The sequence below is a fragment of the Pelophylax lessonae genome (assembly GCF_965119305.1).
Source record: "Pelophylax lessonae genome assembly, chromosome: 6".
In the NCBI taxonomy this organism is placed as follows: Eukaryota; Metazoa; Chordata; class Amphibia; order Anura; family Ranidae; genus Pelophylax; species Pelophylax lessonae.
The window spans coordinates 312,748,145-312,766,273 of NC_138773.1; the positions used below are offsets into that span (position 1 = coordinate 312,748,145).

Here is an 18,129-nt window from a genome sequence, read left to right on the forward strand (position 1 = left end):
AACTGGATTAGTTACAAGTAAATACATATTCGCCAGCACACCAAGGCTCTTGCAAAAGCAGTCCAAAACTTTATTGAAGTTACGATCACATCAAAAATAGTGCAACGTTTCGGAGCCGCACAGGACCCCTTCGTCAGGCATGTCACATGTCTGACAAAGGGGTCCTGTGCGGCTCCGAAAAGTTGCACTATTTTTGATGTGATCGTAACTTCAATAAAGTTTTGGACTGCTTTTGCAAGAGCCTTGGTGTGCTGGCGAATATGTATTTACTTATCACCCTAGAATGAGCCGGGGGCCGATGTAGGAGGAATGTACAGCCTGATTTAAAGATACCATCACACGCCTAGATTTTATTCACCTTGTCTGAATAGACATGTACAGTCTTTTATATCTCACCCTGATGTGACCTCTGTGCTGTCTCTGTCTTCCAGGGATGGTGGCGGAGGAGTACAACGCGTTCTTCTATTCACTGGTGTCCCAGGACACACAGGAAATGGCATACTCCACCAAGAGACAGAGATTCCTCGTGGATCAAGGCTACAGCTTTAAGGTAAGTTTTGGTTTTTACTTAAACGATAAAACATTTAAAGTGATTGTAAAGTCTCAATTTTTTTTTTCTATTGTCAAATAATAAACATGTTATACTTACCTCCTCTGTTCAGTGGATTTGCACAGGGAAGCCCGGCTCCTCTTCTTCTCAGGTCTCTCTTCACTGCTCCTGGCCCCTCCCTCCTGTTGAGTGCCCCCCCACAGCGAGCCGTTTGCTATGGGGGCACCCGAGCTGAGCTGCAGCTCCGTGTGTCCATTTAGACATGGAGCTGTGGTTCGGCCCCGCCCCTCCTACTCCTGATTGGCTAACTGACTTTGACAGCAGATAAAAAAAAAAAACCTTCTGACTTTACAACCAACTTTAACCACTTTACCCCTGCTCACTGTGCCTCTACTGCGGCACAGTGGCTCGTTCCCGTCCAGCGAACTCATCCCCTTGTGGGCGGCGCTCGCGCCACCGGAGGCACGCTCCTGCTGTATTCAGTCACAGCGGGAGTCGGGCCAGGGGAGGAGCGGCGGCGATCGCCGCTGCTTTTCCACGGTCGTCGGGGAATCGAGTCTGGAGATCCGCCCCGCTTGTGTAAACAAAGCGGGCGGATCTCCTAAGTGACAGACAGGGTCAGATTGCAGGGTTCAGCATAGCTGAACCTGCGATCTGTCCCTGTGTCACTCAGTCACCTCCCTCCACACATGTCAGTAAGCACCAGGCATACATTAACCCCTCCCTCTCCAACAAAATTAACCCCTTCCCTGCCAGTGTCATTTTTACAGTAACGGTGCATATGTATAGCACTGATTACTGTAGTAATGTCACTGGTACCCCCAAAAGTGTCAAAAATGTCAGTCAAGGGTCCGATCTGTCCGCCGCATTGTCGCAGTCCTGCAAAAAAAAATCGCAGATCGCCGCCATTACTCGTTAAAAAAAAAAAAACACCAAAAATGACAGAAATCTTTCCCTTAGTTAGTAAACACAGTAACTTTTGCGCAAACCAATCAAAATACGCTTATTGTGATTTTTTTTTACCAAACATAGGTAGCAGAAAACAAATTGGCCAAAAATTTTAAAAAATTTGATTTTTTGGGGGGGAATTTCATATAAAAAAATGTGAAAAATATTGTTATTTTTTCAAAATTTACGCTCTTTTTTTGTTTATAGCGCAAAAAGTAAAAATCGCACAGGTGATCAAATACCTCCAAAAGAAAGCTCTGTTTGTGGGGAGAAAAGGACGTAAATTTTGTTTGGGTACGGCGTCGCACGACTGCGCAATTGTCAGTTAAATTTGCACAGTGCTGAATCGCAAAAAGTGGCCTGGACGTAAGACAGCAAAATCCTCCGGTGGTAAAGTGGTTAAACAATGGAATTATTTTACCTGTGTAGTCAGCTGGAAAGAATGTGGTCCCTATAGAAGGATAACTGAGACCCTTCATCAAGGCGAACTGCAAATGGGTAAATGGAAAGCTGTAACGCGTGCATGTAAAATGTTGCACTGGCTAAAGGGTTGGTGATTCTGCTCTGTCCTTATTGTATATTAGTCGGCTGGAGTTCCTCTTTGATAAATGGCACCTGTCATTTTGAAATAGATAAAGGTGTTTGGTTGTTGAAACGCCTCCTAGGCCTGCTTGTATACTATATGGCCAAACATATGAGGACCCCCCCTCCAATTATTGGGTTCAGATGTTTCCAATGAAGGGTACTGTTAATACTACAAGTACTGTTAACATTCTACAAGGAAGTGAGCTGCCATCTAGATAAAGCAAGAAAAATATCCACTGCGCTTAGGCTTTCAAAGTAGCTAGCATAAAGTGATGGTAACAATCACAAAAGTAAAGAAGAAAAAAATGCAGCTCTTAAAATCCATAAGTGTTCATAAACACAGGACAACCCATAATCATAGGAAGGAAAGTCCATAAATCCTGGGTGCGAAACCAAAAGGAACTGCAGGTGAACTAATAGTCCTCCTCCGACACCATAGCACACGGTGCCTCTTCCCCTAGGGCACAGGTGTCAAGCACAAGGCCCGCGGGCCAAATGCGCCCCCCCCAGGCCATTTTATGTGGCCCTCGCACCTCTCCTACAGCTGCGGCACCCCCCCCCCCTTGTCTCTGCCCCCACCTTGCCTCAGTAGTCGGCAACAGAGGACAGAACTTTTTTGCCAGATCCTGTGCTTCTCTGTGCTGCTGTGGAAAGGCTCGTCTATGCCCACCCCCTTTTCAGCAGTCTACAGCAAAGAGGAAGGCAGAACTCCTCCTACAGATCCTGCACCTCTCTGTGCAGCCACAACAGCACCTTGTCTTTGCCTCCCCTGGTCCCAACATTCAGCAGACTCTGTAAGCGGACTCCAGCCTTCCTCTGGTCCTCCTCCAGACCTTGCACTTTCTTCTTCCCAGATCCACCCGCATCTTCTTCCTGGCAGTAGCACCAGGTAAGGGGCTGAATTGTGATGTAAGGAGGGGTGGGTGACTCTTGACTTATGATGGTGGGGGGCTCTTGACATTTCATGTAAGGGGACGTGGGGTGCTCTGGACATCTAACCTTCCAGATATAACCGGCCCTTTGAGGGCAACCATAATGCTGATGCGGCCCACGATGAAATTGAGTTTGACACCCCTGCCCTAGGGTATGGACTACTAAATTATAGGTGGTCATACAAACGTTCTAACACTCCTCTGTCTTGTCTCTGTTCATCAATGATAATAACCGAATAGATCCTGTTGGCCTTTCTGAAGTAATCTCTCCACAGGTCACATATATCTGAATAAGAACAGATGACGCCTCGTGGTGCAGTATATCAAAACATACAAATGTTTTAATGTAAATAAAATCAGAATATTACTATTTAGAACAAGCGTATCATTAAGCCTAAAAGCCGATGGTTTCCAACCAACAAAATGGCCGCGGTCTGCGCATGTTGCGATGTGATGTGTGTTAACCAGGCTCTCCACCCTATGTGTTTCGTCCAATCAGAACATCGTCAGGGGCAGACTACGGCCATTTTGTTGGTTGGAAACCATCCGATTTTACGTTTCGTGTCCGGGTGTTTATGAACAAAAGTACACCAAAAGTAGCCACAAGCCTTGCTGAACTCTCGGATTGAGGATGTCCTAAAGCTGCTACAAAACAAAAGAGGGCGCACTAGCCTAGTGCATTATATCAAAGCATTTATTGAAAAGCAGTCCTTTAAAATAATACAAACAAGTGAATTAAAATCGCTCATCAAGCTACTCATTTGTAGCCCTGTAGTAAGTAGTCCATGACACAGTTCACTTCAAAGTCCAGGGAGACCCTGAGGAAGAAGGTGTATCTTTTGAAATGTGCCAACCAGTAAGGACCCTGCTGAGGTCCCCCTGGACTTTGGCATGAACTGTGTCGTAGACTACTACAGGGCTACAAATGAGTAGCTTGTTAAGCGATTTTAATTCACTTGTTTTATTACTAGTATTATCACTAGTATTATTTTTTATGATTACTTTTCAATAAATGCTGTGAGATAATGCACTAGGCTGGTGCGCCCTCTTTTGTTCGTGTTTTGTACTAGATTAAGCAAGGCCTATGGATGTGGTTTATATGGATTTTGCGAAAGCATTTCATACAGGTCCACTTAAAAGCGGAGTTCCAGCCTAAACACACTCACCTGTCCAACGGTCCAGTGATGCGGCCGCCCGAAGCCTCGCTCTTCTCCCTCTCTGCTCTGCGGCGCTGGCATCACTGGTGTGGGCACCCGGCTGTGACAGATTGCGGATTCTCAGCCGGGTACGCACTGCGCTACGCGTCGTGATTGGCCGGCAATCTTCTGGGACCTCTGACATGTTTCAGAAGATTGCAGGGAGGGAGGGGTAGAGGAGAACTTCCGCTCAGGGCGCCGCGGCGCTCCGAGCGGAAGTGGCAGCGGGTACATGTCAAAACTAGGTACCCGCCCCCCCCCCCCCCCCCCAAAAAAAATGACATGCCAAATGTGGCATGTCAGGGGGTTAGAACTACCTAAAGCGGAAGTTCCACTTTTGGGTGGAACTCCGCTTTAAACGCCTAATTTACAAATTGAGGTCTTTTGCATGGACCACAAGGTGTGTACCTGGATAGAGAACTAGTTACAGGGGTGCGTCCAAAGCGTGGTGATAAATATCGAGGACTTAGAATAGTCTGGAGTGGTAATTGGGGCACCCCAAGGCTCTGTCCTGGGACCAATTTTGACTAATTTATTCACACATGATTTAGAGGTTGGTATAAATAGTTCAGTCTCCGTGTTTCCTGATGATACAAAGCTAGTAGGGCAATCACTTCACCACAAGATATAGAAACGTTTTATGAACAAAGGGGTGGGCAACCACATGGCAAATGAGGTTTAATTTTAAAAAATGTAAATTAATGCACTGGGGGGCTAAAAACATGGGTGCAAGTTACTTGCTAGGGCGAGAACCTCTGCGGAGATCCAGGATGAAAAAAAGAACTGGGGGTCCTCGTGGATCACAGGATCACAATTGACATGCAATGCCTAGCTTCAGCAAACAGAATATTGGCAAGCATTAAAAAGGGAATTTACTCCATGGATAAGACTATAATTTTATCACTTTATAAAACTCTTCTTTGGCCACATCTTGAGTATGCTGTCCTGTTCTCCCCACCAATTCTCATGAAGCCTGTGCTTGAACTGAAGATAGTCCATAGAAAGGCAAGATAGCTAATGGGGGATGGAGGGCCTCCGTTACAAGGAACAACTACACTCATTAAACTTATTCTCCCTGAAGAAGAGATGCTTGAGAGGAGATATGATGGCAAAATACAAATACCTGGCATAGGGAAATAAATATTCAGTGTTCAGGGTGCTGAAGTCGACGCGCGACCACTCATTGAAATTGGTGGGAAAGCTGTTAAACCTTAAATTGCATTGAGGGTTCTTTACTCTCAAAACAGAAAGCATGTGGAACTCCCTTTCACAATCGGTGGTGTCAGCGGGAAGTGTCGATAGCTTAACCGCTTGCCGACTGCGCACAGTATATTTACTGCGGCAGTCAGCCCCGGCCAGGCAGAGTGACGTAGATCTACGTCGCTAGCCTGTGACCGGCTTGTGAGCCAATAGCGGGCGAGCGCGCGCCCGCCCCGGCTCGTTCACTGAGGAGTCCGCGCGTGACCGGCGGACCCGATGTCCGCCGGTCACACTACGATCGTCGGTAGAGAGGGAGAAAGTCAGGCGGCTTATGTAAACAAGCCGCCTGTCATTCTCCCCTGTGTAAAAATGGAGATCAGACGGTTCTACTATGTAGAACCGTTGATCTCTGTTTTTACAATAGTACACATGTCCCATCACAGTTAGAAACACGCCCCTAGGACACACTTAACCCCTCCCTCTCCAATACAGTTAACCCCTTCCCTGCCAGTGTCATTTTTACAGTAACAGTGCATATGTATAGCACTGATTACTGCAGTAATGTCACTGGTAACCCCAAAAGTGTCAAAAATGTCAGTCAAGGGTCCGATCTGTCCGCCACAATGTCGCAGTCCCGCAAAAAAAAATCGCAGATCGCCGCCATTACTCGTTAAAAAAAAAACACCAAAAATGACAAAAATCTTTCCCTTTGTTAGTAAACGCGATAACTTTTGCGCAAACCAATCAAAATACGCTTTCTGCGATTTTTTTTACCAAACATATGTAACATAAAACAAATTGGCCGAAAATGTTAAAAAATTTTGATTTTTACATTTTTTTGGGGGAATTTCATATAAAAAAAGTGAAAAGTATTATTATTTTTGCAAAATTTACGCTCTTTTTTTTTGTTTAAAGCGCATGATCAAAAAATCGCACAGGTGATCAAATACCACCAAAAGAAAGCTCTGTTTGTGGGGAAAAAAAGGACATGAAATTTGTTTAGGTACAGCATTGTACGACCGCGCGATTGTCCGTTAAAGTCACACAGTGCCGAATCGCAAAATACCCCCTGGTCTGGAAGGGGGTAAAATCTTCCGGGGCTTAAGTGGTTAACCTACCATCATGTTCTTGGCACGAGGCGGAAACAGGAGTACCTGGAGGAATCTTATGCAAGTACAGGGAAAACATGCAAACTCCATGCAGGGTAGTGTTCTGATTGGGATTCGGATCAAGGCCCCAAGTGCTGCAAGACAGGGGAGCTAACCACTAAGCAACTTATGTTTGAAAAATATTCTAGGTTAGTTTTGCAATGTCCCCACCATCATGTCTTTCATCAGGTTACAGTCGCACATAATTATATGTCCAGATATCTGTGTGCACGGTTTGGTCTTGGCTAGAACAATGGGTGATTGATGTCATACGCCACAGTTCCTTATTCTGTTTCCATGTCGGTTAGGTGATCACCAAGCTGGCCGGCATTGAGGAAGAAGAACTGGCATTCTGCACCAAAGAAGACCAGCAGATTCTCCTGCAGAAGGTGTTGGCTGCCTCTGATCTGGACGCAGAGGAGGAAATAGTGGCCGGGGAATTTGGATCAAAGTCTCTTACTCACGTAAGAATTATAATCTCTGTGCTCAGGTATTCAGACCATGTGATGTGGTGACACAGAATTCACAGAACAGGAAGTGAGAGAAATCCCCCAACAGCTTCAAGGAAAATAGTCCTCTTTTATTAATGATTAAAAAAGCTCTTTGCCCCTTGTAACGGAACCGCAACCCACACTGTACTTGTGGACTTCTGTCAGTATACGGCTTCCTCCCAGTCGTGAATATAGAAACCAGATTTTCCAGCCGCCCCCATACAAAGCTAGCCGACAACTTAGCTTGTACTGGAATCTCTGACATCTATGTTCACGACTGGGAGGAAGCCGTATACTGAAGGAAGTCCACAAGTACAGTGTGGGTTCTGGTTCCATTACACCCCCCCCCCACCCCCCTCAACTTCCCAAGAGAAAAAGGAATTGCTGTAACTGCATAGAGCTATGATGCCAAAATTGTGACCCTAGGGCTTATTTGGGGTTTGTTATGCAGCTCTTGGAACCCAGCAGTCAATAGTTGCGTGCAGAACCATTTATTTGTTAAAGCGGTTGTAAACTGCTGTACTTTTTTCTTTTTTAACCCCCTGCAAGGTAAAGGCATAATGTGCTAGTATGGCATAATGTGAATCGCATACCAGCACATTGTTTACCTTACCTTAAAACAAAGCCCTCCCATGCCGAGATCTCAGAGCTGCAGTGGGCTTACATCTTCACCCATCTTGCTTTCGTCTGTGACTGGCCGGAGTCGTGATGTCACTCTCAACATGCACGTGGGAGCCGCCGATAACTGCATGGCTGGCCGCTCCTTCAGAGCGCATGAGCCGGCGACGTCACTGGCTGCATGTAATGTAAATCTCTCCTAAACAGTGCTCATTTAGGAGATAATCACACTACATATAAATGTGCCATATTATAGGCTTACCTATAGGTACAAGTAATGTGTGGAACTTTTACTTCCTCCTCTCTAGCCGTCTCATGCAACAAATTCTTAGTCTCAGACTGTCTCCCGCATCATGTACTCTATGTTTAACCATCAATCTAGCATGTCTATAGCCTCTTATTCATGTAGTATCTGAAATTCTACTGTAGCATTACCTTACATTTAAAGGCTAGGTTCACCTTTAGTAACTTTACACCTATTTTTAGCTTCTAACATGTTCCTAAGCATACTTGCCACCCTGTGAAAGCATGCAGGGATTCCCCTCACAGATGCTTTCGCATTTAAATTGGTGAAACACAGGAAGGAAAACTCCTCAATGTGACTTTTAACCACTTGCCGACCGCCGCCCGACTATATACGGCGGCGGTCAGCCCCTCCCAGGCAAAGTGACGTACCGGTACGTCACTAGCCTGGGAGCGAATAGGGGGCGAGCGCGCGCCGCCGGGGGCGAGCGCGCGCCGCCGGAGGCGCGCTCCCGCCCCCGCTCGTACCCGACGAAGCTGGCGCGTGTGACCGGCGGACCCAATGTCCGCTGGTCACTTGTGATCGTCAGTTAGAGAGGGAGAAAGGCAGGCGGCTAATGTAAACAAAGCTGCCTGTCATTCTCCCCTGTGTAAAAGCACAGATCACTCGGTCCTGCTATGTAGGACTGTTGATCTGTGCTGTTACACACAAAGCCACATCCAATCACAGTAAGAAACACGCCCCTAGGGACACACTTAACCCCTCCCTCTCCAATAAAGTTAACCCCTTCCATCCCAGTGTCATTTTTACAGTAACAGTGCATATGTATAGCACTGATTACTGTAGTAATGTCACTGGTAACCCCAAAAGTGTCAAAAATGTCAGTAAAGGGTCCGCTCTGTCCTCCGCAATGTCGCAGTACCGCAAAAAAATCGCAGATCGCCGCCATTACTCGTTAAAAAAAAAAAAAAACAATAAAAATGACAAAAAATTTTCCCTTAGTTAGTAAACGCAATAACTTTTGCACAAACCAATCAAAATACGCTTTTTGCTATTTTTTTACCAAACATATGTAGCAGAGAACAAATTGGCCTAAAATGTTAAATTTAGATTTTTATATTTTTTTGGGGGGGAATTTCATATAAAAAAATGTGAAAAATATTGTTATTTTTGCAAAATTGTCGCTCTTTTCTTGTTTATAGCGCATGATCAAAAAATTGCACAGGTGATCAAATACTACCAAAAGAAAGCTCCGTTTGTGGTAAAAAAAGGCCGTCAATTTCTTTTGGGTACAGCGTCGCACGACCGCGCAATTGTCCGTTAAAGTCACGCAGTGCCGAATCGCAAAATAGGCCCTGGTCAGGAAGGGGGTTAAATCTTCCGGGGCTTAAGTGGTTAAATGCTAGGTTCCTAAGCACACTTGCCACCCTGTGAAAGCATGCAAGGATTCCCCTCACAGAGGCTTTCGCATTTAAATTGGTGAAACACAGGAAGGAAAACTCCTCAATGTGACTTTTAAGGCAGAATGAAAATATAGAAGTGTTAAAAAATGTAAGCATTTCACATATAAAATATCAAATTTACAGGACATATTGTTAAAAAACTGTTGACCATTTAGTACATATACAGGTGTACCATGAGATCAGTCAGGGGAGCCATATACGTAAAGGGGTGTGAGTATCCAGCATCAAACAAGGTTCACACTGACGCAACTATTCCAACATGTTTCAGAACTTTACATTCCTTCTTCAAGGGAAAAACACTTGGAACACGGTACTTGGGTCTAAAAATACATAATGTATATATCAGTGCATGTAAGTGACATAGAACAGGGATTGATAAGGAATATACTATTGTATATGCCCCGCGCCAATAAATAAATAAATAATTAATATAGTGTTAATTCCTTGAATAGTGTAAAAGTAAATGTGAATTAGAATATTAAATTGTGAATAATAATAGCAGCTGCTATAGTAAAAAATTAATATATAGGTGAGTAGTCTAAAGGCTACCTATAGCGCTTGCTTTAAAATGTGAATAAATTACCTTAAATAAATATACCAATATTACTTCAATGAATGTGAATATATATATATATATATATATATATGTATAAAATTAATATATATAAAATTAATCATTTAGCAGCTGCTATAGTAAAAGAATCGTGTGTAGGTAAGTAGTCAAAGCTACCTATAGCGCTTGCTCTAAATTAATACATATATGATTATAAATACGGGGTGTTAATTAAATATGCCAAAAAAACAATATATTCATTCAAAAGTGTCCAATAAATCTAATCAAAATTCCTCAGTGAAGAAAATTTTCGGTGAAAGTTCCAATAATTGTGCAGAAAAAAATCTTATGCAGAAAAAATTATATATATAAATATGTTGTGACTCTTCTGTGCAAAACTTCTTTAGACAAAGTGCAAGTGCTCAGCGCAGAAAAATATCCAAGTGACAAAGGTAGGATTCGGTCACTCACCAGATGTTGTGGGTCATGTGTGCCTTATAGCACCAAGACCTATCAAGCTTGTATAGCCCTCCAGGCTAAAAACGATCACTCTGGCTTGCTTCTAGGCCAGTGAAGTAATGAGGTCCCCCTCCGTCTCCTTTCCCCTCGCCAGGCAGAGATGTATATAATAAAGGAAGCTCCAAATGGTGTGTTATCCTTATAAAATCTTTATTCCCAAACGGGTTAAAAATATATACATGCAAACCGAAAAAAAGTTGGTAGTAAAGGACAAAAGACAGGTATAATCCTTCTTGGAGAGTGCAGCCCTGTGTGGCCGCCTGTGAGCGTGTGTATACGGGGATTCCCAAACTACGGCCCTCCAGTTGTTCAGGAACTACAATTCCCATCATGCCTAGTTATGTCTGTGAATGTCAGAGTTTTACAATGCCTCATGGGACGTGTAGTTCTGCAACAGCTGCAGGACCGTAGTTTGTGAATTCCTGACAGAACATATCATAATAAACAGAATCCATATCCTAGTCAACATCATGACATGTACATTGACCTAATTGTATCTATGTGAGTATACAGCAATGTACATGTCATGATGTTGACTATGATATGGATTCTGTTTATTATGATATGTCATATGTCACTTACATGCACTGATATATACATTTTGTTTTCTTAGACCCAAGTACCGTGTTCCTAGTGTTTTTCCCTTGAAGAAGGAATGTAAAGTTCTGAAACATGTTGGAATAGTTGCGTCAGTAGGAACCTAGTTTGGGGCTGGATACTCACACCCAGTGCTGTATTTTGGCCTAGGCCGACAAGGCCCAGGCCTAGGGCGGCACTTTGCAGGGGGGCTTCAAAGCTGTCCACCTTAGACTCTATTGGCCACTGATTGCTAGAGCTGCCTCTCTCACCCCCCTCTCTCTCTCTCTCTCTCTCTCTCTCTCTCTCTCTCTCTCTCTCTCTCTCTCTCTCTCTCTCTCACACCCCCGCTCTCTCTCTCACCTCTCTCTCTTTCACCTCCCCTTTATCTCTCTCCCCCTCTCTCTCACCCCTCCTCTCTCTCTCTCCCCCAACCCCCCTCTATCTCTCACCCCCTCTCTCTCTCTCATCCCCTCTCTCTCTCTCTCTCTCTCTCTCTCTCTCTCTCATCCCCCCTCTCGCTCACCCACTCTCCCTCAAATCTCCCTCTTTTTCTCTATCTCTCATCCCCCCTCTTTCTCTCTCCCATCCCCCCTGCTCTCTTTGTCTCTAATCCTCTCTCGTCTCCCCCCTCTCTCTCTCACCCCCCCTCTCTCTCTCACCCCCCCTCTCTCTCTCACCCCCCTCTCTCTCTCACCCCCCTCTCTCTCCCTCCCTCCCCCACCCCCTCTCTCTCATCCCTCCTCTCTCTCTCCCTCCCTCCCTCACCCCCTCTCTCTCTCATCCCTTCTCTTTCTCTCTCTCTCTCTCTCTCTCTCTCTCTCTCCCTCCCTCCCTCACCCACCCCCTCTCTCTCATCCCTCCTCTCTCTCCCTCACCCACCCCCTCTCTCTCTCATCCCTTCTCTTTCTCTCTCTCTCTCTCTCTCCCTCCCTCCCTCCCTCCCTCCCTCACCCACCCCCTCTCTCTCATCCCTCCTCTCTCTCTCTCTCCCTCACCCACCCCCTCTCTCTCTCTCATCCCTCCTCTTTCTTTCTTTCTCTCTCTCTCTCTCTCTCCCCCTACCTCACCCACTCCCCTCTCTCTCTCCCACCCCCTCTCACCCCCCTCTCGTGAGATCTCAGGGGTTCATGCTGGGACTTGTAGTCCTTCAATTTTGGAGGGAGTCACATCCATTAAAAAGTAAGTGGGGCAAATTTACATAGGAGGGGGGCGCCCAATTTTAGTCTTGCCTAGGGCAGCACAAAACAATAATACACCACTGCTCACAACCCTTTACATATATGGCTCCCCTGACTGATCTCATGGTACACCTGTATATGTACTAAATGGTCAACAGTTTTTTTAACAATATGTCCTGTAAATTTGATATTTTACATGTGAAATAAATGCTTACATTTTTAACACTTCTATATTTTCATTCTGCATTAAAAGTCCCATTGGGGGTTTTCCTTTCTGTGTTTCATATGGACAGGGATGTGGCAGACTGTCCTTAGGACAAACACACCACTGATCTCTTCATCCTGCTTTTCATTTAATATGGTGCGACTGTGTAAGTGGAGCTCTGTGTTCAGAGATCTGGGTGCATCCCCATGCAGATAAACAGAGCCCTTGCATGGCCGTACGCTATAGTACGCCTGTGTGAACAAAGTCCTAAAGATACTGACAGATTGGATTATATCCTCACTTTTTTTTTTTTTGTGTTTTGCCCATAATAGTTATGTTTTCTGTGATACACCCCCTTACTTTTTCCATCTTCCGCAGGTGGCACGCCGTGTCGGGACGATGAGCTCTATGTCTGGAGCAGATGATACGGTGTATATGGAATACCATGCACCTCGAAACAAGAATGCCGCCGGCAAACACGTACATCCTCTGTTCAAGCGTTTCCGAAAATGAGTTTGCGTTCTGTTTCTATGTTGTGACATTGGGCGGAGGGGGAGGGAATGACACAGGGGAAGTCCCTTATTTTGTGAGAATATTATGCATTTAATGTGCAGCTACTGATCCTTTTTAGATTGCTAAAACTGTGACTGCAAATTTATTACCTAGAAACGGGTAATGGTGATACCGTATTATTGCTCAGAACAAGAAAAAGCCGACGCTCAACCAAAAAGGCTCCGTTCAGGAGGGGGCTAGGCACCTGTCCTGCATGCAGGCTGCCTATGTTGTTGTGCCTGCATCTCCCCTGAGCTGCATGCAGGCAGTCTATAGAGATGTTTGCTTCTACAGTCTGCAGATGCAGCGGCTGCACACACATACAATGGCATGTCAGAATTTGACAGCCCTGCAGAAGTGGCCCTAAATGCGCGCATTTTGTGTGTTTTTTTGGTAACTGCCGGCTTATTCTTGTTTTGTCCTCCATAACTTGAAGGGTCACACCCCTCCCCCTTTTCTCATTGCTCATACATACATATATGTATATATTAGGGCAATACCTGAGTTTTGTAAATCCAAAAGACTACATACACATTTGGCCTTGCAGGCAGATCTTCTATGCAGGCACTTTGCAAGAACTGTCCCTTTTCTTGCTAGATTAATGCAGAACTCCACCCTTCAGTTCTGCCCAGCTGTACAGGCTGCTCTCCTGTACTAAAATGACTTAGGCCCCTTTCACACTAGTGCGACTTGTCCCGCGATTTTGGACCGCAAAATCGCATGACAAGTCGTTTTCCATTATTTTCAATGAGCCCCATTCATATCAGTGCGTTTTTGAAAGCCATTGCTTTCAAAATCACAGCAAAGTCACGTCAAAATCGCGGTAAAATCGCGTTGCATAAGTGTGAAAGGGCCCTTACTCTGATTTCACCGCACACTATGAGCTTGTTGCAGTGTGAAAAGGATGTCCAACCTATTGAGTAATAGAAGGTCAGATGAACCGTGGGTTAAAGAGATATTCAATATCTCTGTAGTTTGTAAGTTTATTTCTAAAAGTTTTCGTAAAAGTTAATTTATTGAAAAATTTTATTGTGGACACAATAAAATGCGGTTATAGAGACATATTCCTTAAAGGAATCAATAAATTGTTTTCTGTGCTGTTTTTCATAATTAATACATAATCATCTAAATATTTATCGTGTGTATTCTTCTTGAATCTCGGTGTGCTTTGTGAATTTCTTCCAGATCTGTGCAGTAATCCAGTGTGTGAGACTTCCTGTAACCACTTGCTGACAGCTTAAGGGCTCTTTCACACGGGCGATCCGATCAGATCCGCCTGTCAGTTTTTTAGGCGGATCTGATCGGATCCTCCATGCAGCTCTATGGGGCAGCGGATGTCAGCGGAGACATCTCCGCTGACACCCGCTGCCATCCGTATCCGATCCTGTCCGTGAAATCCGGAACGGATGGAAACCCTATTTTTCCATCCGTCCAGGGATCGGATCGGATGAGAGCGGACAGGCGGTCCGCTCTCATCCGATCCCCCATAGAGAGCAGCGGGAGCTGTGACACCTCCCTCTCCCTCTCCACTGCAAGCGGATGACAGCTCCCTCTCCACTGCAAGCGGAGACGGAGCTGTCATCCGCCGGCTCAGCGAGGATCGGCATCTCGATCCTCGCTGAGCAGCACGGATCCGCCTACGGAGGTGGACCGTGTGAAAGAGCTCTAACATATATTTCCTGCGACAAAGTGGCTCTATTGCATAAAATCACTTGCCTTTACATCATTTTGTACAATAGCCACTAGGTGGCGTGATCACACGCTGATTGGACAGGGGGGGAGCCAGTCAGCGGGGCCACCCGCGATCATTCCCAAGAGAGGCAGAACGGCGATCTGATAGGGGAGAAGATGGAGATCTTGTGTTCCTGCTAAGCAGAAACACTGATTTCTGTCTTCCCCCAGTCAGAGCACCTCCCCAACACAGTTAGCAAGCACCCCCTAAGGACACATTTAACCCTTTAATCGCCCCTGATGTAAATCTCTTCCCTGCCAGTGTCAGTACAGTGACTGTGCATATTTTTAGCACTGATCACTGTAATGTTACTGTTCCCTAAAAAAGTGTCAGGTGTCCGATTTTGTCCGCCGCAATGTCACAGTCCTGCTAAAAATCTCTGATCGCCGCCATTACTAGAAAAAAAAAAAAAAAAGCAATAAAAATGCCATAAAAATATCTTAGTTTGTAGGCGCGATAACATTTGCGCAAACCAATCCTTATACGCTTATTGGGATTTTCTTACCAAAATATGTAGCAGAATATAGATTGGCCTAAATTGATTAAGAAATTAGATTTTTGTACTAGATGTGTTTTACCTGAAAGTAAAAAAATATATATATTTTTTTTTTCAAAATTGTCGCTCTTCTTTTTGTTTATAGCTCAAAAAATAAAAACCGCAGAGGTGATCAAAAAATACCACCAAAATAAAGCTCTATTTGTGGGGAAAAACGTAAATCGATTTTATTTGGGTACAGCATCGCACGACACGTGCGCAATTGTCAGTTAATTTAATGCAGTGCCGAATCTCAAAAAAAATGGTCTGGTCTTTAAGGGGGTAAAACCTTCTGGGGCTGAAGTAGGTAATAAAGACCACTCACTGCTGCGCTCTCTCCTTGTGCAGGGTGACTAGTCTGGTCTCCGCCCCCTCCTGTAGTTTTCTGCAGGCAGCCTGTAGTGGGTCCTTCCTACGGTCCTGCTTTCTTCACAGGCTATTTACGGTTTACGGCAGAGTGATGTCCTCGCTAGTCTTACAAGGTAATATCTGGGTTTAAAAAGGAATTAGATGCACAAAAAGTGGTTTCTCTTTCATTCACTGACGGACACAGCTTAAAGTCTTCAGACCATTGGGCTTTATGCTGTCTCTCTTCAGGAGTGGGACTAGGCGGAAGCCTTTTTGGTTACGCCCCCTGGGGCAGTCCCAGAGGGTATACCATCACTTCCTGCTGTAGGACTCCAGTTTTTTTTCTGCCTAGTCAGGATGTAAGGACCTGGCTCTCTGCTGGGATCTGTGGTCCTGGCATTTTTTCCTTTTTAAATGGAATTTTTTACTTTTTCTTTATTATTTTTGTTCCTTTGCTAACTACAATCAACAGCCAGACTGGGCGGCGCACTGGATATTCTAGATCCTTATGGTCTTCCCACTCTTAAAGCGTCAACATACCGTCAACAAAGGTGTTCTATAGGGTTGAGGTCAGGATTCTGTGCCGGCCAGTCAAGTTCCTCCACCCCAAACTCGCTCATCCATGTCTTTATGGTCCTTGCTTTGTGCACTGGTGCGCAGTCATGTTGGAACAGGAAGGGGCCATCCCCAAACTCCTCCCACAAAGTTGGGAGCATGAAATTGTCCAAAATGTCTTGGTATGCTGATGCCTTAAGAATTCCCTTCACTGGAACTAAGGGGCCAAGCCCAACCCCTGAAAAACAACCCTACACCGTAATCCCCTCCTCCACCAAATCATTTGGACCAGTGCACAAAGCAAGGTCCATAAAAACATGGATGAGCGAGTTTGGGGTGGAGGAACTTGACTGGCCTGCACAGTCCTGACCTCAACCCGATAGAACACCTTTGGGATGAATTTGAGCAGAGAATGCGAGCCAGGCCTTCTCATCCAACTTTAGTGCCTGACCTCACAAATGCGCTTCTAGAAGAATGGTCAAACATTCCCATAGACACTCTCCTAAACCTTGTGGACAGCCTTCCCAGAAGAGTTGAAGCTGTTATAGCTGCAAAGGGTGGGCCAACTCAATATTGAACCCTACGGACTAAGACTGGGATGCCATTAGAGTTCATGTGCGTGTAAAGCCAGGCATCCCAATACTTTAGGTAATATAATGTAGATGGACTTTACAGTGCCAACCATAACCCCCAGGAAAAGATAAATAATTAAAAGCACAAATTGTTTTACAAGAGATTATGAAAGAAACCTAAAACACAATGTGCAAACACATAAAATGGATTCCCTGATAGAGCACTAATCCTGCCTTGCCAAACGTGTCATGTAAATAGAAATCATGGAGCTATATAAATATTAAAGTATAACAAACGGGGTCGGAAATGCAGAAGGAGGTGCAGCAGTCTCAACGCATTTCACAACTTGATTGCTTCATCAGGAGACCATATGAAAACACCTGTGAGCCACGTGTGAATAGCGCTGCATCCAACTGGAAAGTACCCCGAACAGCCCAGGCAGAAGAGTTAGAAAAATTGTTGAGTTGTGGTAGAACATTGGAGATCTATTTATGGAAGGCCTCATACAATGAATCCAAAAGGTCCAAAGAATAGGAATCCTAGGCCAATAGACAGGGCCACCAGGAAAATACCAAACGGATATTATGGCTAATTATAGAAGACAAAGCTGTTCCATGCTCCAGACTACACATCCCACCATCTGCCCAGACAACCAGCCATTGTGTTTTATGATCTTTCAATAATCTTTTAATAAAATTTGTGCTTTTCGTTTCCAATGATTTTTATTCAGAAAGAACGTCTGCTTTTAATTATCTCCTCTCTTTTCCTGGGGTTATGGTTGGTACTGTAAAGTCCATATATCTTTTTCTTTGCCTTTTCTTTAATAAATGTATTTGTTTTCATCCTGCAAGGAATTTTTTTTTTTTTTTATAGCAAGGTTAATGTTTTAGAAATCGGTTTTGATACAAATGAAAATAGTAACGAATACTAAAAGACCATTAATGATAAGAAACCTATGAATGTACAGATTACATGATGGACAGTGAAATATTGTGTACTTTTCAAATAAAAGCGTTCTTGTTTATTTTTCTGAATTTTTTTGAGACCTGTCATAATGGAAGCTGTGTCCAGAAGAAAAGCAGAGGGCAAAGGATTAGTCACCAGTATCTGATCATTTTCCTATTTCTGACCTACAATGCTTTGTTCTGTATGGAGAGGACATCTTAGTAGAGGAGCAGGGCTTTGCTTCCACGTGTCAGATTTGAAACCCCCCCCCCCCCCCCCACCAAATGACTGATGATCGTAAGACTGGTGGGGTTATGAAGAACCACCATCTAGAGAGGCAGGAAAAAATGATCCACAGAATGCATGAAGCAGGGAAATCCTTGCCCTGCAGGTCCTCAGTTGCAGCTTCCCTTCCACCAAGGAGAACAGAGAGCAGCACAGTAGTGATATCATCAAATTTCACTCCAAATCCTCTGAGAA

General features: G+C 44.6%; 1 protein-coding gene across 2 annotated transcripts in view; it reads left to right on the top strand.

The window, feature by feature from the left end:
* ERCC3 (ERCC excision repair 3, TFIIH core complex helicase subunit) overlaps window positions 1–12,922 on the top strand; it is a gene marked incomplete at its 3' end in the record, with an annotated part of 309,947 nt that extends 297,025 nt beyond the window's left edge. For both annotated transcript variants that reach the window (XM_082261051.1, XM_082261050.1), the window contains 3 exons: window positions 432–550; window positions 6,868–7,023; window positions 12,788–12,922. In XM_082261051.1, the coding sequence (XP_082117177.1) occupies window positions 432–550; window positions 6,868–7,023; window positions 12,788–12,922 (410 nt within the window). The remainder of the gene's footprint in view (window positions 1–431; window positions 551–6,867; window positions 7,024–12,787) is intronic.
* Between the last annotated feature and the right edge of the window lie 5,207 nt (window positions 12,923–18,129).